The sequence below is a fragment of the Chiloscyllium plagiosum genome, chromosome 10, assembly GCF_004010195.1.
Source record: "Chiloscyllium plagiosum isolate BGI_BamShark_2017 chromosome 10, ASM401019v2, whole genome shotgun sequence".
Taxonomy (NCBI): domain Eukaryota; kingdom Metazoa; phylum Chordata; class Chondrichthyes; order Orectolobiformes; family Hemiscylliidae; genus Chiloscyllium; species Chiloscyllium plagiosum.
In genome coordinates, this window is record NC_057719.1 from 34811312 (window position 1) to 34836119 (window position 24808).

At 40.9% G+C, this 24808-nt stretch overlaps 2 protein-coding genes across 3 annotated transcripts in view; one reads left to right on the forward strand and one right to left on the reverse strand.

The window, feature by feature from the left end:
* Window positions 1-8092: 8092 nt before the first annotated feature.
* On the forward strand, window positions 8093-10968 carry mgat2 (alpha-1,6-mannosyl-glycoprotein 2-beta-N-acetylglucosaminyltransferase). The gene has a single exon (XM_043697352.1). The coding sequence runs from the start codon at window positions 8783-8785 to the stop codon at window positions 10088-10090; it is 1308 nt and encodes a 435-aa protein (XP_043553287.1). The 5' UTR covers window positions 8093-8782; the 3' UTR covers window positions 10091-10968.
* A 5418-nt stretch (window positions 10969-16386) lies between these two features.
* LOC122553502 (protein kintoun-like) overlaps window positions 16387-24808 on the reverse strand; it is a 13888-nt gene continuing 5466 nt past the window's right edge. Inside the window, exons 2-3 of one of the 2 annotated variants that reach the window (XM_043697356.1) lie at window positions 19482-19625; window positions 16387-17376 (exon numbers count right to left, since the gene is read on the reverse strand). In XM_043697356.1, coding sequence (XP_043553291.1) covers window positions 16687-17376; window positions 19482-19625 — 834 coding nt within the window. In that variant the 3' untranslated portion in view covers window positions 16387-16686. The remainder of the gene's footprint in view (window positions 17377-19481; window positions 19626-24808) is intronic. The other variant, XM_043697357.1, reaches the window with a different exon arrangement.

Here is a 24808-nt window from a genome sequence, read left to right on the forward strand (position 1 = left end):
CCATCTGCTTTTGTTTTACACTATTGGTAGGGATGTTATTTTTGCTTTCCAATAGTGAAAACAGGAAACTTGATTTGTGTCCAACTTGTGCTGAAGCTTAGAATATAATCCCAGCACTAATATCCCTATGTTAGGAAGCCTCAGCAATGAGCTCTCACTTCAACAGATCCTGCTGGGGTACATCTCAAGAGACAAAAAAACTACAGATGCTGGAATCCTGAAGAAGGATTACATCCGCAACGCTTACTTCTCCACCTCCTGATGCTGCCTGGCTTGCCGGGATACATCTTAAAGCCTTAACAATAATAGAGTAGTAATGTGGCTAGGATCCAAGCTCAGATGATTACTGTCTGTTGCACTAACACTTCTTTCATTTGCCATCCTCTGGAATGCCTGACTAAAATTGGCAGTTGGTCCTCAATTAGAGGCAACTTTGCATTGTAAGCCTATATCCTCGGGGAACATAGTTGAGACTTTTAAATCCGAGTTTGAATTCTTAAAAAAAGCATGGATTATTAGGATAGATCTTTGCCTTTTTTATATATCTTCTAATCAACATGTTCAGAGATGCTGTTAAACACCTCTAGATTGGTGTGACTTGAATTTGAGTCTCCTGGCTCAGACATAGCAACATTACCACTGCACCATGAGACTGCCCAGTTATTCGACCTGTTCTGATGTTATTTACACATCTTTGGAGCAGCTGGGACTTGAAACTGGGCCTCCCTGTTTGGAGGTGAGGATACTAACAGTGCACCTCAATAACCCCAGTCTTTGCCTTACTAGATACTTTCTAATCAACCTGTGGGAGAGATATGACACCTTTGGAGCAGGTGGGAATTGAACCCAGAGGTAGGGACAAGGTCCGAATCTTTGCCTCGTAAGCCCAATAACATTTTTTTTAACAGAATAAAGCTATTTGATGCATTGTAGCATAGCACATTTCACCTGTAATCCATCGGAGAGAAAAAATATTTCTAATATAGATACTTACTAGGCAAGATAGATAATAACTGTTAAAATTGTAGTGAATATTGTTCTACACCTCAATGGCAGTGTTTTGAAACTGGATAATTGCAGGCAGATATTAAAAATGAAAATGACATGGGATGAACTCTGACTTAACAAATCTGAACTTTACAGCCATACATAGTCAATTACAGAAGTGTAGCTGCCATCCAATATAAAATATTCCTTTTTGGTCAGATGGCTAGAGGAGAATAGCTCCTTCCTTCAGACAATTAATGCTAGTGGAAATATCAAGATAATTTATCAAGTAGTGAAGCAATCCATCCCAAATTCACCAAAACAACTGCACAATGCAAAGACTGGAATTGATTGGTACAAGTCATAATTATGCCCCACAGGTTTCACTGAATGATTAACTCCAGGAATAGAACCTGAAGGTCACCAGTGATTGGAAATTCAACTAGACTTACCACATTGGAGCAGTTCAGTGGCATTGGGTGCATGAAAACAATAACTATATTCATTTCCAAATTGCATATTATACTTAGGCATATATCACTGTAGTCTAGTTGTAATTGTGCCAGAATTCTCAAATTCTTTCATAGCATCTTGGCAACGTAATCACCACATAGACTGCAGCTGTGTAAGAATGGCAGGTGTCAACTTCTTAGAGCACTTTGAGATGCTGAGGTCAATAAAATCCTTACTATTGAATTGCACATTCATAAGCAGTAGAAGACCCTGAGAAATATTGTCAGCAGCACCTAAAGAAAAGGTAAAGCTAACCTTCACAGAGGCAATTCATAGTAGTAGCCTGATGTGTGTGCCAAGCTAAGTTGTCAGCAATGCCTAAAGGACTCTGAAAGTAAAGCAAGTAGCTAGTTATTTCATTACTTATCTTATTCTTGAGTGGTAAACTTTATTGGATTCTAAAGTTAGACACTCCTAGGTAGCAGTGACCGTGATTGAATTTTCTGTTTAGTGTGAGCGAAAGAGGACTGGGTCTGAGACCTGTTTTAAAATTTAAGATATAATGAAGGCTTGAAACTGGCTCAAGTGAACTGACAAATTATTTTAAGGAATGGTTCAACCAAGATGCAATATTAGATACATAATAGGAAAATTCACAATACATTGCAAATTCCAAGGAATGGTCCTAGCAGCCATGATTAATTGGAAATGTTAAAATAGTACAGACAGAAAACTAGACAAAATATTTTTTTAAATCAAAAATATTAATGAGAATATAGTGCAAGAGAAATTTAGAAATATAAAAACAGTTTCTATAAATATTTAAAGACCGTTAATATCGCATTGATCCCATAGAAAGTCAGACTGGAAAATTAATAGTGGAAATAAGAAAATGACTGATTAATTGAATGGGTATTTTATCTGTCTTTGTAAAGAGAATACAAGCAACATCCCAGAAGTAGTAATGAATCAGGCGATGCAAGGGAGGAACTCTGGGAAATCTGAATCACCATGCTGAGTAAATTGTTGGAGCTGTTGGACAAGTGCCCATGTCCTGATGAGCTACACTGTAGGATCTTAAAAGAAGTAGTTATTGAGATTTGGTTTTAATTTTGCAAATGTATAATATATCTTCCTTGATTTGGGGATGATCATGTTAAATTGGAAGATGGGAAATGTAACTCATTTATTTAAAAAGGGAGAGAACCGCAAACAGGAAACAACAACCTGTTATCTTAATATCTCATTGAGAAAATATTGACGCTATTATTAAATAAGGTCATTTACTTGAGTTGGAGTGCTTTGAGGAGGTAACATGTGAATAAAGGGGAACTGGTGGATGTACTGTACTTGGATTCCCAGAAGGCAATTTAAAAGATGCCACATCAAAGGTGGTTGTGTAGAGGGATAGAAGATTGCCTGGCTAACAGGAAGCAGAGAGTAAACATAAATCAGTCTTTTTCAAGTTAATAAAATGTAATGAGTGATATGCCACAGGGATCAGTGTTGAGGATTTTTATAATTTTTATAAGTGTTTATAATTTGCGTAAATAACATAGTTGGAAGGATCAAAGTTGTTTTCCAAATTTGTTTAAAATACAAAGATAGATAGGAAAGTAAGTGCTGAAGAGAAATTAAGGAGGTATAGGATAATGCACATAAGTGACTGGGTGAAGATGTGGCAAATAAAGGAAAATGTGAAATTGTTCATTTTGGCAACAATTTAAAAAAAAATCTCCAGCTGGTGAGAGATTATGTTCTAGACAAATCTGGGTATCCTAGCGCATAAGTTGCAAAAGGTTAGTACTGAGGTACAGCAAGTGTTTAGGTAACCTAATACAATGTTATAGATTGTTGCAAGTGGAATTGAGCACAAAATTAGGGTAAGGGTATGCTTTACTTATATGCATTAGTAAGACAACATCCACAATACTGTGTATAGTATTGGTCAACCTATTTAAGATAGAATGCATTGGAAGTAGTCCAGAAAACATTTACTCGACTAACACTTGGAATGGACAGGTTGCCAGATGAGGAAATGGTGGACAGCCGAGATGTGTATTTGCTGCAGTTTATAAGAGTAACAGACAAGTGAATTGTCTGAAATGCACACCCTGCCAAGACCTTTCAGGATCTCCTAAGTGGAAACGATGTATCTGCTAGTAGAATAATCTAGAACAAGGTGTCACTGTTTCAACAAGTTGGATTTTTTTAAATTGCAGCACAAATTCAAGGGGCCATGCCCGAAACGTTGATTCTCCTGCTCCTTGGATGCTGCCTGACCTGCTGTGCTTTTCCAGCAACACATTTTCAGCTCTGATCTCCAGCATCTGCAGTCCTTACTTTCTCCTATACCTTCCTAACTGCCAACTTGCATGTTAACCTTAAGAGAATACAGAACTAATATTCCCAAGTCATAGGAATCACAGAGTCCCTATATTGGGGTGTCACAGTGGCTCAGTGTTTAGCACTGCTGCCTCACAGTGCCAGGGTCCTGGGTTCGATTCCAGCTTCGGATGACTGTCTGTGAGAATACAGAACTAGGATTCTGTCTGTGAAAAGTTTGCACGTTCTCCCCATGTCTGTGTGGGTTTCCTCCGGGTGCTCCAGTTTCCTCCCACAATCCAAAGATGTGCAGGTTAGATGAATTTGCCAAGCTACATTGCCCATTGTGTTCAAGGATGTGTAGTTTAGGTGCATTAGTCAAGGGTAAAGAAATAGGGTAGGGGGGAATTGGTCTGGGTGGGTTACTCTACGGAGGGTCAGTGTGGACTTGTTGGGCCAAATGGCCTGCTTCTACACTGTAGGCATTCTATAACCGTGGAAAGAGGCCATTTGGCCCATCGAGTCTGCAACAACCCTCCAAAGTGCATCCCACCAATCCCCCATCCTATCTTCGTAATCCCACATTTACCATGGCTAAACCATCTAGACTCCTTGAGACTGGACACTGGGGCAATTAGCATAGGCAGTCCACCTAACCTGCGCAACTTTGGACTGTATGAGAAAACCAGGGAACCTAGTGGGGACCCACAGCAGATACTAGAATAGGCACAGTCACCCAAAACTAGTATTGAGCCCTTGGCCCTGGTGCTATGAGGCAGCAGTGTTAACCACTGAGCCACCGTGTCACATAAAGTCGCTTTGTGCTTCAGATATGTGAAGCCTAGTCCTGTTTAGAAAATAGTTTATGCTTCTATTCTTCCTTTTAAACTGTGTAACCTCACACTTTCCCACATTATATACCATCTGTCACTTATTTGCCAACTCTCCTAGCCTAACTAAGTCCATCTGCAGTCTCCCTGCTCCTCAATACTATCTATTCCACTTATCTTTGTGTCATTAGTAAGTTTGCAGATGAAGTGGGGGATGAAGTGGATAGCGAAGAAGGTTACCTCTGATTGCAACGGGATTTTAATCAGATGCAAGAGTGTGGTGCTGGAAAAGCACAGGAGGTTAGGCAGCATACGAACAGCAGGAGAATCAAACTTTCAGGCAAACGATGGGCCAGTGGGTTGAAGAGTGGCAGATGGAGTTTAATTTAGATAAATGCTAGGTGCTGCATTTTGGGAAAGCAAATCCCAGCAGGACTTACCATTAAGTGTATAAGGTCCTAGGGAGTGTTGCTGAACAAAGAGACCTTGGAGTGCAGGTTTATAGCTCCTTGAAAGTAGAGTTACAGGTACATATGATAATGAAAAAGGTGTTTGGTGTGCTTTCCTTTATTGGTCAGAGTATTGAGTATAGAAGTTGGGAGGTCATGTTATGGTTGTACAGGACATTGGTTAGGCTGCTTTTGGAATATTGCATGCAATTCTGGCCTTCCTATAAGAAAGATGTTGTGAAAGGGTTCAGAAAAGATTCACAAGGATGTTGCCAGGGTTGGAGGATTTGAGCTATAGGGAGAGATTGAATAGGCTAGGGCTGTTTTCCCTGGAGGCGGTTAGGGATGGGGAGGGAAAAAAATCCCTGATGATGGGATCCGTTTGTAGGTGGCAGAAATATCAGCAGATTATGCATTCTAGGCAGAAATGTTGGCGGATGATGCGATGTAGTAAAGACTGTTCCTCCGTGACTACCTGGTCAGGTCCACGCCCCTCCCAACAACTTCCCCTGCCACTGCAGGAATTGAAAAACCTGCGCACACACCACCTCCTCACCTCTGTCCAAGGCCCAAAGGAGGCTTCCACATCCATCCAAGTTTCACCTGTACTTCCACACTGCATCTGTTGCTCCCGATGCGGTCTCCCCTTCATTGGCCAGACTGGACGCCTACTCGCAGAGCACTTCAGAGAAAATCTCCGGGTCACCGTCATTAATCAACCCCACGGCCGAACATTTCAACTCCCCCTTCCACTCTGCCGAGGACGAATAGCCTGGGGCTCCTCCTTCGCCACTCCCTTACCACCCGACGCCTGAAGGAAGAACACTCACCTTCAGCCTCAGAACCCTTCAACCCCATGGCATCAATGTGGACTTCACCAGCTTCCTCCTTTCTCCTCTCTCCCCCCGCCCCCCAGTTCCAACCTTCCAGCTCAGCGCCATCCTTATAACCTGTCCATCTTCCTTCCCATCTATTTGCTCCACCCTTCTGGCCGATCTATCACCTTCACCCCCACCTCCATCCATCTATTGTACTCTCAGCTGCCTTCTCCCCAGCCCCCCAAACTTTATCCAAGCTATAAAGATCTTTTGTTTTTGTGGAAGTATATCAACAATCCCACACTGGAACACGCAGCCAAAGAAAACAGTCACAACTTCATCGTTTGAAATCTTGCATACCCATATGAAAATCATCTCCATTTACAAACTTTATTATAGCTACCAGCTCAGTACATTGTAATCAAAATCATAAGTGTTGGCGGAACACGGATGTCAAATCTGCAATGCTGGCTCACCCTAGGTAATTGGATATTGTTTTAAGTATTGACCTTTCTTCCCAACACGATTTTGGGAGAGATTTTTTTTCTGCAGCACCAACAATTGTGCGTATTCACCATTTCTGTATCTGCTGTGTTCGTGTTTATTGTGATTGATTTCCTTCCTTTAGATAGAGGGAATACATTGCTATTGCCCAACAATTGTGGAGAACGGTAAAACTGGTTAGTTAACTTCAAAGGAGCTGAAAATGTTGCTGGAAAAGCACAGCAGGTCAGGCAACCATTTCTGTATCTGCTGTGTTCGTGTTTATTGTGATTGATTTCCTTCCTTTAGATAGAGGGAATACATTGCTATTGCCCAACAATTGTGGAGAACAGTAAAACTGGTTAGTCAACTTCAAAGGAGCTGAAAATGTTGCTGGAAAAGCGCAGCAGGTCAGGCAGCATCCAGGGAACAGGAGAATCGACGTTTCGGGCATAAGCTCTTCTACCGTCGGGTTGTTGTGGTTTGGCGGTGGATGAGTCCAATGACCTGCATATCCTCGGTGGAGTGGGAGGGGGAGTTGAAATGCTGTGCCACAGGTTGGTTGGGTTGGTTCGTCCGGGTGGCCCAGAGGTGCTCTCTGAATCGCTCCGCAAGTAGGCGGTCTGTCTCCCCAATATAGAGGAGGCCACACCGGCTGCAGCGGATGCAGTAGATGATGTGGGTGGAGGTGCAGGTGAATCTGTGGCGGATATGGAAGTTTCCCTTGGGGCCTTGGAGAGAAGTGAGGGGGGAGGTGTGGGCGCAAGTGTTGCACCTCCTGCGGTTGCAAGGGAAGGTGCCGGGAGTGGTGGTTGGGTCGGTGGGGGGTGTGGATCTGACAAGGGAGTCGCGGAGGGAGTGGTCTCTACGGAAAGCTGATAGGGGAGGGGAGGGGAATATATCCTTGGTGCTGGGGTCTGTTTGGAGGTGGCGGAAGTGACGGCGGATGATGCGCTGTACATGGAGATTGGTGGGGTGGTAGGTGAGGACCAGTGGGGTTCTGTCCTGGTGGCGGTTGGAGGGGCGGGGTTCAAGGGCGGAGGAGCGGGAAGTGGGGGAGATGCGGTGGAGGGCACCGTCGACCACGTTGGGGGGGAAATTGCGGTCCTTGAAGAAGGAGGCCATCTGTGTTGTACGTATTTTGAACTGGTCCTCCTGGGAGCAGATGCGGCGGAGTCGAAGGAATTGGGAGAATGGGATGGCGTTTTTACAGGGGGCAGGATGGGAGGAGGTGTAGTCCAGGTAGCTGTGGGAGTCGGTCGGTTTGTAGTAGATGTCCGTGTTGATTCGGTCGCCTGAGATAGAAACAGAAAGGTCAACTTCAAACCCAGTCAGCGAGATGAGATTTCCGAGCGGACCGCGATTCTTTGGTCCCCCCAACTGTAATTGAGAAACAAAATAAAAACAGAAAAGACTGTATCCCTGGAGAGGGAACCGACGTTAATGTTTCGGAGAGTCGTTGTTTCATTCTCCACAGAGGCTACCCGAGACCTGCCGAATATTTCCAGCATTCAAGATTATAGAGTGGTGCTGGAAAAGCGCAGCAGTTCAGGCAGCATCCGAGGAACAGGAGAATCGACGTTTCGGGCAAAAGCCCTTCATCAGGAATTCCCTGGTCCTCTGATGCTGCCGGATCTGCCTTGCTTTTCCAGCATCCCACTCTAATCTTGACTCGGCACATTTTGGCCCAGTTGACGGTAAGTTTGCCGACAAGCCGGACAAGCTGCAGTAAACAGGAGGTGAGGGAGGAGGCGGAGCAGGCAGCTGACATCATCCGCCTGCGCCGCCAGGAAGCCAACCAATAAGCTTCGGGCGGGACAGTTGATGGACAGGCGGACTGTCCAGTGGAAGCGTCCCTTGTGTTACAACGCACGCGCCTGGGTGGGTGCGGGAAGCGGGCCAATCGGGTGGGGGTAAAGAGGCGGGCTCTGGGTGACGGTTGGCAGATGTTGGAGAGAGCGAGGCCGCCGTCGGCAACGGCCGGGAGGGGGAGGCGAGGTAAGGTACCATGTCGGTGTCGGTTCAAATCGGGAGGCGGAGAGGAGAGCGGGGGCCGAGCACCATCGGATGACAGAGAAGGACGGCCTGCCACCTCATGCCCACACCCTTCCCTCCAGGAAACGGATATCCTCCCCTTGGCCTGCTGCTCCTCAATCCGCTTTCTTCCGGGAGTCGTCCTCGCTGCCAGTCCCCGGCCCGGAGTCTTCGACCTCGGTCTAAATTGTTGCGGCTGTGCCGGCTGGCAATGTTCCCGTGTAGGATCGCAGTGTGCCTGAAACTAGGCTGCTGAGAGTGCGGCCGATTTGTACACAGTAACAGGGAGCTCGTTAGCCTGCACCTTCACGGCCAGCCGGTGTGTATTGTGTAGTTTGTTATTGTCAGCAGCAGCTCCGCTGTCGGTCACGAAACGGGCATTGCCGCTTCCTCGACGGTCAACATGAGGTTCCGCATTTACAAGAGGAAAGTGCTGCTGCTGGCCCTCGTCATGCTGCTCGCCGCCTTCGTCTTGTGGACCGGCGGAAAGCAGAGGAAAAACGAAGCTTTTCCGAGGGACGACCAAACTTCACGGAGCAGCGGGAAAGCGGGCGCCGGGAACCCGACCAGGAAAGTTTCCAACGAGTCGCAGGCGAGCAAGTTCGAAAAGCCTGAGGTCGACAACCTGACTCTGGTGTACCGCGGCATCGTTTTCCAGCTGAACTTTGACCAGACGATCAGAAACCAGGAGACCATTAAGACTCGATCCCCAAATGATTTGGTGGTGGTGGTCCAAGTGCACAACAGACCGGAATACCTGCAGAGCCTCGTCAATTCGCTCAGAAAAGCCAAAGGAATAGGGAACGTACTGCTGATCTTCAGCCACGACTTCTGGTCCCCGCAGATCAACCAGATCGTAGCCAGCGTCGATTTTTGCCAAGTGTTACAAATATTTTTTCCATTCAGTATCCAGTTGTATCCCAACGAATTCCCTGGACACGATCCCAGAGATTGCCCTCGTGACATAAGCAAAGCGAATGCTTTCAAGCTGGGCTGTATCAATGCTGAGTATCAAGATTCATTTGGCCATTATCGAGAATCCAAATTTTGTCAGACCAAACATCACTGGTGGTGGAAGTTACATTTTGTTTGGGAAAGAGTAAAAGTTTTGGAAGATCATAAGGGGTTAGTGCTTTTCATTGAAGAGGACCATTATTTATCACCTGATTTCTATCATGTCATGAAAAATATGTGGCATCTGAAGACTGAAAGTTGCCCTGATTGTGACATATTGACCCTTGGTACATATACACGTGTCAGTGATTTCACAGATAAAACCAGTAAAGTGGAAGTGAAAACCTGGCGATCAACAGAACACAACATGGGCATGGCTATGACTAGAGAGACATATCAAAAACTGATAGAGTGCACAGATGCTTTCTGTGAATATGATGACTACAACTGGGACTGGACATTACAGTATTTAACTGTATCCTGTCTGCCTCGGTATTGGAAAGTTATGGTCTGTGAGGCTCCTCGTATTTTCCATGCTGGTGATTGTGGCATGCATCACAAGAAAGCTTGCATGCCATCTGCTGAAGTTGCTAAAATTGACAAGATTATAAGTAGCAACATACAGCACTTGTTTCCAGAAACAATGGCAATAAGTGAAATATATCCTTTGGCTGCAATCGGCCCACATGTGAAGAATGGAGGTTGGGGAGATATTAGGGACCATGAACTTTGTGCAAGTTACCGCCGGCTACAGTAATTGTGATAAATCTCTATATAAGATCATGTCTTTAATAGTATTTAGTTTTCTTCTGTTATTAAAAAATACAACAATGGGATACAATCATTGACTGTCACGATTAAAAATAAATGGCTAACTGATTGCTCGGTTAATAACTACACCCAAAGGTGTTATTATTGAGCTTCACAGATTAGAAAGACCCCAGATGATATCTGGTCTGTGATGAATTCGCCAATTTTTAGCTAAGGTTGCCGTAGTGGGGTGCTGCAATTGGGTTTGGCGTTCTGAGTTATGTAGAGGAAAGATCAGCCATGATGCTAATACCTGACTATCCAGTGACTACACTGAAAAATTTATTTTGACAATGCTGGATGAGGATAGATTAAGCTTCACTGTATACTGCTCTAAGTTTACTGACTGGGCCCACATTTGAAGAGTGCTAGAGAACTATTGGTGCCTGTAGATCATAAATTACTGTCTCTACAAAAAAAGAGCAGCAGAATTTTGTTTTTGCTTAAAGAAAAATATGTCCTTGTAGCAAGAGTTAACATTTTCTTCATTAACTTTATATATGTTCTGGGTGACTGAAGAGAAAATGGTCTATGCAGCTGTAAGAAGGCAAAGAAGCCAAAGGTGTTCATTTCATGTCATGGGTGTAATTTTTTAAGAATTCTGTTTTCATCATTCAGTTTATTTTACAAATGGGTCTTGTTTAGCTCAATATTGTCACTGCACTTAGTGTTTCAGTTAACAATAAGAAAGTCCCATAGAAATATGCCTTAATGGGTGATGTATGCGTGTCAGCCTGTTTATCACCTAAACTACTTCTGCCATCAGTAACAAACCTGCAGCAGGAAATATGAAGTTCAAAATGCTCCTCCATATAATACCCAGAATTTTCAAAATTCAAATAAAATTAATATGAAAAAATAATCGGTACTATTATTTCAAATTGTCATAAAAGAAAACACCCACAATGCAACTGGCTGAAAATTTCACCCAATGTAAGTCTTGGTGACAATACTGTTCACTTAAAGCACAAATCTGTAATTATTTGAAACAGCAATGCAATATTTTCAGTTAAATATTTGCAGTGGCATTTAAGAAACCTGGCATGTATTCCCTTACCCCATTCACCTCAGTTGTTTGTCAGGTTCAGCTTACTTAACTGTTGTTGCTTCATGGCAGTTTGAGACACTGTTACATACCTGAAACTTTCCATTGTTCAAAGCCTTGGTTGAATTTTAAAAAATATTTCAGTGTAAAACCACCTCAAATAAAAGGAATAGAAAAGCAATTCTTTGTGAAAATGGAAGAGATATTTTACCACAACGTACCTTCAATTTTTTCTTAAGACTTTGGTTCACACTATTTTGCTTTTTAAGGACTTAAAAGTTTCCCCCAAAAATCTGTATTAATATGATTTTAAACTATGCATGGGAGGAAACAACTATGAAGCATTTTTTTTTAATTTATTTGTGTGTGGATGTTATCAGCAAGACCAATCTTTGTTGCCCATCCCCAACTACCTTTGAGAAAGTGATGAAGTCCTATCTTGAACTGTTGGTGCGGTTGTTGGTATGCCCATAGTACTGTTAAAAGAGCTATAGGTTGTTTTCATATGAATATCTTTTATCCACATGGAAACTTAAGTAAACATTTCTGTGTCATTCTAATGATATCACCTTTCAGAAGCACCTTGATTCAGCAAGAATACACAAAACAACAGTAACCACAACTTTATTTTAAAAATTAGAAACCTGAGATTTGAAGTGCAATAGTCCAAGGCACTTTACAAGTGCCTTATTATACAAAATAGGGCAAGAAGCCACACAGAGATTTTATGTCAGACAACTAAAAGCTTTGTCAAAGAGGCATGTTTTAAAGAGGGAAATGGAGGCTAAAGAGATGTGGAAGAGTATTCTGCAGCTCGAGGCCATGACACTGAAGGCATGGCCATCAATGGTTGAACAAGTGGTGATGCAGATATGGCCAGAATTCGAACACAGAATCAGTACTTAAAAGAATTTTTTTAAAAAGGTAATTTATTTGACAGAATTGATTACAGATAGTTTCTCTCATTCAGACTTTTAAACGTTTCTTTCCCTCCCCTTTTATTTCAAAAGCATTAAGCTTGATTTCATTCTAGATTAGGTTCCGTGTTTGTAGGTTAACCAAATTCACAACCTACATGTTTGGAAGGGGTATTGTTGGCACTTATTTGACTGCAGCATGTCCTCAGAATACTGATTAGCATTATTTGCTTTCTCAACTGGTGCTGGGGACACCTTAGATCAGACTTGAAACATTAGTCAATGTGATTTAATTAGTCTTGAGAATTATGTTCTTATACATACAGACAATCAGAATATGTATAAAATGTAAAATTCAGACTAAAAAGTACAAATTTTAAATTCAATAAGGGAAGCACAGTCTGATAACCTGCAAGTAACAAAGACAGCAGTGAATCGTGGCACCATAAATGTGTCAAAGTTCCTAATTCAAGTCTCTCACTCTTTGGACTTTCAGAACATTTCAGTTTTAGAAAAATGTTATTGTTTGATCTAGTCACTTTGTCAAAAAAAACTGAACACATCTACATTATCAATCTATATAAATGTTTTGGAATGAGAACATAGGAGGTATGGTTTGTAGATAACACCAAAATTAGAGTACTGGACAGCGAAGAAGGCTACCTTAGAGTACAACGGGATCTTAATCAAATGGGCCAGTGGGCTGAGGAGTGGCAGATGGAATTTAATTTAGATAAGTGTGAAATGTTACATTTTGGAAAGGCAAATCAGGGCAGGTCTTATACATTTAATACTAAGACTTTGGAGTGCAAGTTGATAGCTCCTTGAAAGTGGAATTCCAGGTAGGTGAGTGTAGGTGGCGTTTGGTAAGCTTGCTTTTATTGGTCAGTGTATTGAGTACTATTTGAGTTGGGAGGTCATATTGTGGCTGTATAGGACATTGGTTAGGCTCCAATTGTACTGCATACAATTCTGGTAGTCTTGCTTTAGGAAGGATGTTGTGAGACTTGAAAGAGTTCAGAAAAGATTTACAAGGATGTTGCCAGAGTTGGAGGTTTTGAGCTATTGGGAGAGGCTGAATAGTCTGAGGCTATTTTCCTTGGAGTATCAGAGGCTGAGGGGTGGCCTTGGAGGTTTATAAAATATTCGGGGGCATGGATAGGCTGAGTAGACAGGGTCTTTTCCCTGGGGTGGGGGAATCCAAAACTAGAGGGCACAGGTTTAAAGTGAGAGAAGAAAGATTTAAAAGGGACCTAAAGGGAAACATCTTCACACACATGGTGGTGCATGCTTGGAACGAGTTGCCAGAGGGAGTGATTGAGGCTGGTACAATAACAACATTTAAAAGGCATCTGGATGGGTATATAAATTGGAAGGGTTTAGAGGGATACAGACCAAATGCTGGTAAATGGAACTAGATTAACTTAGGATACCTGGTCAGGATGGACAAGTTGAACCGAAGCGTCTGTATTCATGTTGTACAACTCTATGGCTGAAAACTTGGACTAACATTTACTTGAACCCCTCCAAGATTAAAATGTGGAAGGACAGAAAAATAGTTAGATAATATATGTATTGAGTAAAAAGATTTTCTGGATGTCATTGATTCTTTCAACAGTTTCCTTAAGCTCTGCATCCTCTGTTCAATTTTCTGTCATTGGCAATCAATGTCAGCAATTCAGGTCAAGGAAAGTAGTGGTCCTAGTGCTGACCCTGGGGACCTCCATTGTATTTCTTTCCTCCAATCTAATAAACATACATTCAAAACTGCTTTGTCTCCTGTCACTCAGTCAACTTTATATTTATTTAGTTACTGCCCTTTTATTCCAATGGCATTGACGTTGTTGGCAAATCATGTCATTTTATTAAGACTCCTGTAAGTCTGTGTGCCTCACATGCTCATCAATAACTTCATCAAAAAAACACAATTAGTGGATTTCCTTAATTTATGCACACCTGTCCAAGTAACCTAATTTTGTCCAGGTCATTGTTTCTAAAATCTTTCACACCATTCTTCGCACCCTTTCTTTTGAGAAGGACAAAAGATTTCCAATTTTTCTGTACCCTACAGTTTTGCCCAGTGCACCCTTACTTCAGCATCCTGGGACGCATCACATTCATATTTGATTATTTTTCAACTTTTATGTAGAGCCAATCTTTCTAATACTTCCTCTAAGTGTTTACTTACTTCAATATCCAAACTACCTCTTTTTTCACTATGATTTGGATAACCTTTTCTTCTGTTGTAAAAAGTGCAATTAATGTATTTGAGATGAAAATGCTCAACTTAAAAGAATCACTTGACAATTGAGTGCACTGCAGGTGACTTATGAAATCGGTGCAATAGTCTCCTTCATCCAGAAGTCCAACAGCTCTTCCCCATTTATCCCAGACAAAATCTAATTTCCATATATTCAGATTCTTCAAATGTAATATTCTAAAAACTTCCAATTTTCAAATCTTTATTGCAGTCATTCCTCCCAACCTTTGAAATCTCTTCCAGTCATTTGCCTGTGCCAAAATTTCTACCCCTCCAGCCTTGAATTACTCTTGTCCATTTCTTGCTTAATTCTAATTACTTCCAGCTTGAAGATTCCTCCTAAAATACCTGTCTCCACCTTCCCTAGTACCCATCTGAAGCTCTTGTCAAACAGATAGAGGAGCAGCACTTGAATCTTGCAATTCATATTGGCAAGATTTAATCCATCAGAAGGTTGAAGAATAGTGTATGTAATTTCCCATGAGTATTTTTGTTTGTAACTCTTCAACTAGGGAACCAATAAGTTTGAATATTGATATTACTAAGAATATTGGTGGCAGTGTCTTTTAGCTCAAAGTGAATTGCTGTTTGAACATGCTTGTTTTCTTCCATGATGTTGTAGCTGGAGCTTCAGATAGCAGTGGGAGAGGCTGCAATTTTCGTTTTAGCATATGCCTGTCTAGGTACCCGCTCCTGTCAATGGCATGCATTGAAAGGATTAAGGTTAATCATCACTGTTTAGCTGCATTATGAATGATTTTCCTTGGCCATCAAGTCTTGAGGTGGAACTCAGATCCACAGCTTCTGGTGCAGAGGTAGGGAAGCTGCCCACTGCATTATTACTATAATCTTAAGATAACAGTGATCACAAACTCTCCAAAAAACAACAAAGAATTTTGGAATCACTTGATAATTTAATAATAAATTAGTTTTGGCATTGTAAATCCCTTGATCGGATGCAGAAATAACAATTTTAACAAACAAGATAAACAAAGATTATACTGTATACTTGCCAGGTAAAGTTAATTGCAAGAGATGCAACAAAAACAGGAATGATAATACATAGCTGAAAAAAATCAGCTGTTCCTGAGAAGTCTGCAGACTTAATTACAAATCACAAACTATGCTTGCAGTATGTCACAAGGATCAATGCTGAGTCCACTGCTTTCGTCATTTAAATCAAAGATTTGGATGTTAACATAGGAAGTACAATTAGTGAGTCTGCAGCAAAAATGGAGCTGAAGTGGACAGTGAAGGTTATGTCCGAGTACAAGGGGATCTTGATCAGATGGGCCGATGAGTAGCAGACGGGGTTTAATTTAGATAAATATGAGGTGCTGCATTATGTAAAGGCAAATCAGGGCAGGGCTTAGACACGTAATGGTAAAATCCTGGGGAGTGTTGCTGAACAGAGACCTTGGAGTTCAGATTCATAGTTCTTTGAAAGTGGAGTTGCAAGTAGAGAGGATCATGAAGGAGATGTTTGATATGCTCACCTTTATTGATCTTTTATTGAAGTTGGGAGGTCATATTGCAACTGTACAGGACATTGGTTAGGCCACTATTGGAATATTGCTTGTAGTTCTGGTGGTCTTGCTTTAGGAAGGATGTTGTGAAATTTGAAAGGGTTTAGAAAAGATTTACAAGGATGTTGCCAGGGTTAGAGATATAGGGAGAGGCTGAATAGGCTGGGGCTTTTTCCTGTAGTGTTGGAAGCTGAGATGTGACCTTATGGAGGTGTATAAAATCAGAAGGGCATGGCTAGAGTAAATAGACAAGGTCTTTTCCCTGGGGTAGGGAATCCAAAACTAGAAGGCATAGGTTTAAGGTGATAGGGGCAAGATTTAAAAGAAGCCTAAAGGGCAAGTTTTTCACACAGAGGGTGGTGCATGTATGGAACAAGCTACTAAAGGAAGTGGTGGAGGCTGGTACAATTACATTTAAAAGGCATCTACATGAGTATATGAATATCAAGGATTTAGAGGGATATAGGTCAAATGCTGGCAAATGGGACTTGATTTATTTAGAATATCTGAATAGCATAGATGAGTTGGACCAAAACGTCTGTTTCCATGCTGTACATCTCTGACTCTATGGTCACAAATTGCCAGTTTGGCTGTTATTACATGGCCATAAACTAAACAAAAATTAACTTATTTTGTGATTTGGAATGCGATTTAAAATGCAAACTAACCTATACTAATGTATCACAGTTTTAAACTTCAGACGCAATCTTGGTTCATTCAGACCCCTATAATGCCAAGCCTTAAATCAGGCACAATAAAGTTAAAGTTTCCCTTCTAACCATTTCAAACATTTCTTTAGTCTAGTTGATACAACTCCATACTTTGGAAATTGAATGCAGATTTTGTTTTATGGTCACTTATAATCTTAACACTTTGGTCATTGGGATTGATTTCCTCAAGAATTTGCAGTGGAGCCGTAGTATTAATAAACTCGGGAGTGTTCTCATCTTTCTGGTTATTTGGAAGGTCATCTTCATCAAGTACATTATCATCTACTTTTGTACACTGTTTAAAATGTACTGATTTTTCACAGTTTACAAGTAGAGGTTCATCATTTATAGATAGTGGCTTGTCAACATATATTGTACTTGCGTGAGAGGGTGACATATTTGACTCACTTTTCATTTTAACCTCACTAGTAAGTTTACTCGCATTAACAGAAGTCCAACAGTTACTGTGCGTCAATTGATTCATGTCATAATTTGGAACTTCATTATTTGTTCCTTCTCCTGCATTAGTCGTTTCCAAAAAATTATCAGTGCCTGCCATAGCAACTAATTGGTATTTGTCATTAGATACAAATTCAGCAGCATCATTTGCCAATGGTGTCTCTTCTTCCAATATTTTACCTTCTGCAATAGATTCAGAAAAACTGGTTTCTTCTGTCTGTTGTTGAACGTTTGCAGCATTACAAGCTTCATTGTGTTTAACTCTGTCTGGTTTCAGAGAAAATCCATGGGAACTGGTGTTCTCACTCTCCTGAAGCTGAAATTATAAAATCAACAATATTTAGAGTCATAGAGATGTACAGCACGGAAACAGACCCTTCGGTCCAACCTGTCCAGGCCGACCAAGTATCCCAACCTAAACTCATCCCACCTGCCAGCGCCCAGCCCATATCCCTCCAAATCCTTCCTGTTCATATACCCATTCAGATGTTGCAATTGTACTTGCCTGAATTGAAAAAAAATTAACATTAGTTGTAAAAAGAATCACATCACTGAGCAATTTCTATTTCCAAGGCCTCCAAACAAATGCCAATAAAAGGCTGCCAAGGATTTGGCAGATTTCAGTTTATATTGTAATGGTTCCTTGGTATGATATTGCTGTTTCTGTGGTTACTTCTGTTTGTGGGCTTTGAGGGAACTGTTTGATATGTAAGAATGATAGTACTAGACATCATTACAGCATAACAACATTACATTGCAATTTTAAATATCCTCTGAGTGTTATCAAAAAACTCAAGTAGAATATAAATTTATCATTTTCAGTCTGAAGCAGATTCAACACAGTCTTAGCTCTCAATTCCTCTATTTCAAAAATCTACCAAAACAATGCACTAACAATTCAAGTTTTTAATGTATGGATGTGGTTAGAGTAACTTTCAAAATAAAATTGCATACCTATTTAAAGAGGAAAACACTGCAATATCGAGGAAAGAACAAAAGAGTGGGCTAATTGGACAATTCATTTATAGAGCTGGCATGAGCACAATGGACAAAAAGGCCTGTAAGATTCAATGATTTCACGTCAAGTGGTGGTGGATGTCAGTTTCCTTACAGTGATGATTATGAAAAGTTTAATTGAATGAAGAGTAGCAGGAAATGATTAATTCCAAATGCAGTATATCTAATACAGAAAGTTTAAAAATATCCAAGAGCAAGAGTGTAAAATAGTAAATATAAATAAATTAGCCTGGAATCAAATTTGAGAGTTACACAAAGGAAGTTTCCAGTTTTTAAAAAAATAATATTTGAACAATGAAAGTACTTATATAAGCTAAATCTTGAACTATCTATCTAAACCTACCTTTTTTTGGGACACAAAACAAAAATCCAAATTACAAACTAGAAAAGTAACAAATAGATCAAACTATTAACCATGCGCAAACATACAAAGAGAAGTGAATTTCTGGTTTAATGGAGATTCATCATTTCCTCAAGATGCTTGGTTCAGAAGGTTCAACATTATTTTCTAAATTAAATTGAACAAATTTTACACAAAATATAAAATGGAAGTCTATACAGCCCCTCAAATCTACCCTGTCATTCTGTAAAATCATGGTTAATCTCCCCCAGTCCTGAACTCCTCTTGCGTGCAGCTGCTTAAACCCTCAATATCTCAACATTTGAAAATCTATATTAAAAAAACCCACTACAATTTAATTTGATCTACCTTTTAGTATACCAGTTTGGTTAGAGTAACAAGGATTTCTATCAAATGCAGTGTCTTTAGGTGATAGGATAGTGAGCTTATTAGCTCCCTGCCTCCTTTGCCATGCAATATAGAGATGTACAGCACGGAAACAGACCCTTTGGTCCAGCTCGTCCATGCCGACCAGATATCCCAACCCAATCTAATCCCACAGGCCAGCACCTGGCCCCATATCCCTCCAAACCCTTCCTATTCATGTACCCAATATACTTGAAGTGAATTTCTGCCTCCAGATGATATATGATTAAAAATATGACATTAGTTGGGGCAATAACTGTCTGCAGTTTTCCTTTGTTAAATGGTAAATAAAATAGCTCAATTCACTTTATACGTTCTTGCATTTGGATATTGGATATGCATTGATTTTACACTCAGCCACAATGTTCACTGCCAAATACATAAATCACTGCAGGCTAACACAGGAAGAATGCTCATTCTTCAGTAGAAATTTAAAAAACGGAAGTACAGTAGTTGACAGGACATCATCTGGCGAAATAATAATTTTGAATCTTCTTAGTTAATATACAACTTATTTCTGTTCTGTAAAGCACTGCCATAACTTTTCTGCAACATTTATCTCAATAGTTAAAAGCAGATAGCTTGTGAATAATGTTCTGTTCTTGTTGAATCTTTAGATCTGGTTTCAAATAACTCACCTTAGAATGAATAACAAGGCCACTTTCACTGATTTCCACAACACTAATTAAAGGATGTTTTTCTGGTAGCTCATTTGTGACTGGATCCTCCAAATTGGTACTCAAGAATTGATTGATATTTTCTGAAGTTACACACAGATTTTTCTAAATAAAAAGAACATTTCATGTTCACGTTTAATACAACATCTGACGAAACATAATTATTTATGCACTTCTACAAATCGTGTTTCTGAAACAAAACATAAATCATTCAAACTTAATTCCTACAATACTACAGTATCTTTACAAAGTAACAACCTATATTAATAAGAATGGGATTTGGTACTGTCTTTTACTGGTATATAGTATAAATGAATTTAGAGCGCATATAAATTTAACTGGTCAATGTTTAAACCCAACAAACATAATCTTCCACTAAGTACACAGAGGCCACAAACTGATATTGTTCTAATAAACTGACATCAAATTACTTTCAATGAACCAAGTGTCTTGAAATTTACATGTCCATTTGCATACTTGTAAATCTACAAGACAATAAGACATAGGACCATAAATTAGGCCATTCAGCCCATTAAGTCTGCTCTGCCATTCAATCATGGCTGATAAGTTTCTCAGTCAAAGAGTGTGGTGCTGGAAAAGCACGGCTGGTCAGGCAGCATCTGATGAGCAGGAGAGCAAAGCTCTTCATCAGGAATGATGGGGTGACCCAAGGAGTCAGAGATAAATGGGGGGAGTGGTGAAGAGGTAGCTGTGAATGCGATAGGTTAGTGTTGCTTAGTGTGTGTGCCCCAGAGATGTTCTCTGAAACGTTCTGCAAGTTGCCGTCCTGTCTCCTCAATGTAGAGGAGACCACAGTGAGAGCAACAGACACAGTAAATGACGTATGTGGAAGTACAGTTAAATCTTTCTTGGATGTGGAAGGATCCTTTGGAGCTGGACGGAGGTGAGGAGGAAGTGTGGGCGCAGGTTTTGTACTTCTTGCTGTGGCAGGGCAAGATGCTAGGAATGGAGGGTGGGTTGGTGGGGGGCATGCACCGAACAAGGGAATTGTGGAGGGAATGGTCTCTCCAAAACACAGATGAGGGTGGGGGAGGGGAATATATCCCTAGTAGTGGGGTCTGTTTTTAGGTGGCAGAAATGGCAGAGGATGATATATTGTATCCGGACATTGATGGGGTAGAAGGTGAGAACTGGGAGGTTCTGTTCTTGTTGCAATTGGAGGGTGGGGTTCAAGGGTGGAGGTGCAGGAAGTGAAGGAGATGTGTTGGAGGGCATCGTTGACCACATGGGAGGGGAAATTGCAGTCTTTGAAGAACAAGGCCATCTGGGATGTTTTATGGTGGAATTGGTCCTCCGGGGAGCAGATGCAGCAGAGGCGGAGGAGTTGGGAATAAGGGATAGCGTTTTTACAGGAGGCAGGGTGGGAGGAGTTGTAGTCCAAGTAGCTGTAGAAGTTGGTGGGTTTGACATAGATGTCTGTGTTGAGTCGATCGCTGAAAATGGACAGGTCCAGGAAGGAGAGGGAGGTGTCTGAGATGGTCCAGATGAACTTGAGGTCAGGGTGGAAGATATTTGTGAAGTTGCTGAACTGTTAACTTCCTCGTGGGAGCACGAAGTGGTACAGACACAGTCACCAATGTAGCGGAGGAAAAGATGGGGAATGGTGTTGATGGACTGGTCCACATACCTGACGAAGAGGCAGGCATAGCTGGGGCTCATGCAGGTGGTCTGGAGGAAGTGGGAAGATTCGAAGGAGAGGTTTCTCAACCCCATTCTCCCACTCTCTCCCCTTAAACCTTGATCCCCTTGACAATCAAGAACCTATCTATCTCTACCTTAAATAAAAATGACCTGGCCTCCACAGCCTTCTGTGGCAATGAATTCCATCGATTCACCACTTTCTCACTGAAGAAGTTTCTCCTTCTCAGTTTTAAAGGCTCTTCCCTTTATTCTAAAGGTTTCATTCCTGATGAAGGGCTTTTGCCCGAAACGTCGATTTTCCTGTTCCTCGGATGCTGCCTGACCTGCTGTGCTTTTCCAGCACCACTCTAATCTAAACTCTGGTTTCTAGCATCTGCAGTCCTCACTTCTGCCTTTACTCTAAAGCCATGCCCATGGGTCCTAGTCTCTTCTACACATGGAAACATTTTCGCAACATTAACTCTGTCCAGGCTATTCAGTATTCTGTAAGTTTCAATTAGATTCCCCCCTCATCCTTCTAAACTCCATCAAGTATAGACCCAGAGTCCTCAAATGTTCTTCATATGTTTTGCCTTTCACTTCTGGGATCGTGAACCCCATCTGGACTCACTCCAGGACAAGTACATCCCTCCTGTGGTATGGGGCCCAAAATTGCTCACAATACTCTCATGTGGTCTGACTAGAAGCACATCCCTGCTTTTATATTCTAGTCCTCTCAAAAGAAGTACCAATACTGTATCTGCCTTCCGAACTACCAACTCAACTTGCAAGTTTATCTGAAGAGAATCCTGGACTAGAACTTCCAAGTCCCTTTGCACTTGAGATTTCTGAATTTTCTCCCCATTTGTGCATGGCCTCTCACTTTCCCACGTTGTATTCCATTTGTCACCTCTTTGCCCACTCTCCTAACCTGTTTAAATCCTTCTGTAGCCTCCCTGCCTCCTCAATGCTACCTATCCCTCTACCTTTGTATCATTTGCAAAGTTAGCTAGAATACCCTCAGTTCCTTCATCTAGATAATTAATATATATGATGTACAAGTGGGAAACGACTCAATCCCAACAACCATTTATAGTATATCTAAAAATATAATCAATTATGTGAGGTTTTTGCCATATAATTGTGTATGAGATTGTGCAGCATAATATGGGCATATTTTAAGATGGAAAGAAAGTATTCCTGAATCACTACAGCACTACTGCCTTTCCTAGTCAACAATTTTCTATGTAAGACATACTTGAATCCATTACACTGTATATAGCTCACAGTGTGGTCCACTTCAAACTGGAAACCCACTCAGCTCAAAATCTCTATTGCAGGTTTAATCTTTATTGTGATGACACATTGACTTCTCCCATTCCCATACCTTGATTTCTACAATACTGATATGTAAAAACTCAATTTTCTTTTGTATCTTTGATTATGGACTGAAATGGGGAAAAGACAATTTAAAAAAAAACCAAGGATTGTGAGAGATTGTTGGATTCTATGAAAGCAAGCTACCAGCACTAATCAAAGTGCTGTTTATGCTGTTATTTGTTCAACCAGTGGAAGAAGGTTTAGTTGCAGAGGGACTAGAACCAGGGAATGAGTAAAATAATTAGGTTCAGCTAGCAACAAGTAGCTAATTGGCCTGTGGAATGATGAGTAGTTTGCTTATCAAAAACAATGTGATTGGTTAACTATCTGAAAAGTCAGTTTGTGGGTATAAATAATTAGTCATAAAAGATTGAACATCCATAAAGAAAGAAGCTGTCTTTGCAGTAAAACAAAATGCCTGAAGAAAGCCTGCTTAATTTCCCTCACCAATTGCTGGGTGCTATGGCTTTTAACCACAAAGTCAGAGACCATATAATCTGTCAAACTCTGCCTCCTACAAGAACATGAAAGTATCTGAAGACAAAGAGGGATCGCCAAACAAGCCCTAGCAAGCCAAAAGGATTACCTCAGAGATCCCTGTGAATGAGGAATATTGAACTGCCTTCCCAATTTTCTCCTCCAACGGCAACACCCTTTTTTGTTTTACTGTCTATAACTGCGTGTGTATATGAAGACTCTATAAGGGTATTAAAGTTTTAAGTTGAGTTATACGTTGGCATTTCATAATTGTTTACTTCATCATCGCTGGGTCCAAATCTGAAAATTCTCTTCCAAATGGGATTGTGGGTCTACCTACAGTACAACGATACAAGGAGGGCAACAAGGGACGGACAATAAATGCTGGTCAACCAGCAATACCCACGTTTCAAAAAAATAAACTGGCTAAAAGGTGTATTCCAGCAGTACATAAGTTACTATATATGCTAAGCATACACAATGTTTGCAATGGGCAGGTGTTTTTGAAATCAACTTTCAATAGATAAAGAGACAAAGATATTGCAATTTGTATTATTTCAGGGAACCAGATCATCAGGGATATTTTTTGTAATTACCACACATCATTAAAGTTATGGCAAAGATATGACTAGATAAATGCTTTTCTAATATTGACGGTCCCTGGGAGAGCATTGTCCATCAAAGATTACTCAAGCAAAACAACAAGGCATTATTTACCTAAGAGACAGCTTACATTATACCCAAGAGAACAAATCTCCAACAATGTTTTAAAATTCATTATGAATGTTCTTTTACGGTATAGGAGATACCGGATTGCTTTTCATTAACCTAATGACTGCTTTGTCCCTAAAAATAAAAAGCAGTAGTATAATTTTCAAATGTTTTCAGTATTTGTTTCAGGAAAGTTACAAGAATGAACAGATGGAGGATGGGAAAAATTTCTGACTGTAACAGCTGCTGGAGATGATTTCCTCGAATTCCAGGAGCAGCAATTACTGTTTTATATGCTGTTGTATCGTTTTGGAACTTTGGGGAAAAAAAAAGTCAAAACAACAGCTGCTTTAAAAGGGAGAAGAACAGACAAAAGAAGCACATGGTGAGGACAGCGCAAGAGAGAGAGAGAGAGAGAGAACCTGCACAGTTAATGCCTTAGCTGTTTTGAATTCATGTATTGCTGGACATCGGAGTGCGTCTGGGAAAATTAAGAAACAGTGAACTTCACAACTAATCTTGGAGGAACCTGTTGGGCAAAGTTCACAACAGAATCAGATAAGTTAATTGTTGTTTTAAGTCTGTCCAATAGAAAGGCTGCAGTGGTGAGTACAGTGGGTTCTTTCTTGATTAAATGTTTGTGGAGATAAATCTCTTGATTAAACTTAATATATAAGCTATAACTATCAATTTAACCTGGTGCAGTGTTTTGTAGAGGAATAAGATGGTGTTATTTTCTGGGTCTATAGATTGTGAAGGTGCAAAAATGGCCTTCGCAATGACATGTATTTCTTGTCAGATGTGGGAGTTTAAAGAGTGTTTAAGGGTTACTGCGGATTATATTTGCCATAAATGCTGTTGGATGTGAATCTTATCAGATCGAATGGATTGGTTGGAGAGACAGTTAGAAACGATGAGGAATTTGCAACAGCAACAGTATGTGATGGATGGTAGTTATAGGACGGGGGGAATGTCTCAGATACAGATACAGTCACATAGATGGGTTAACTCCAGGAAAGGTAAGAGAGGTCAGCACCTAGGGCAGGAGTCTTTTGTGGATATACCCATTTCAAACAGGT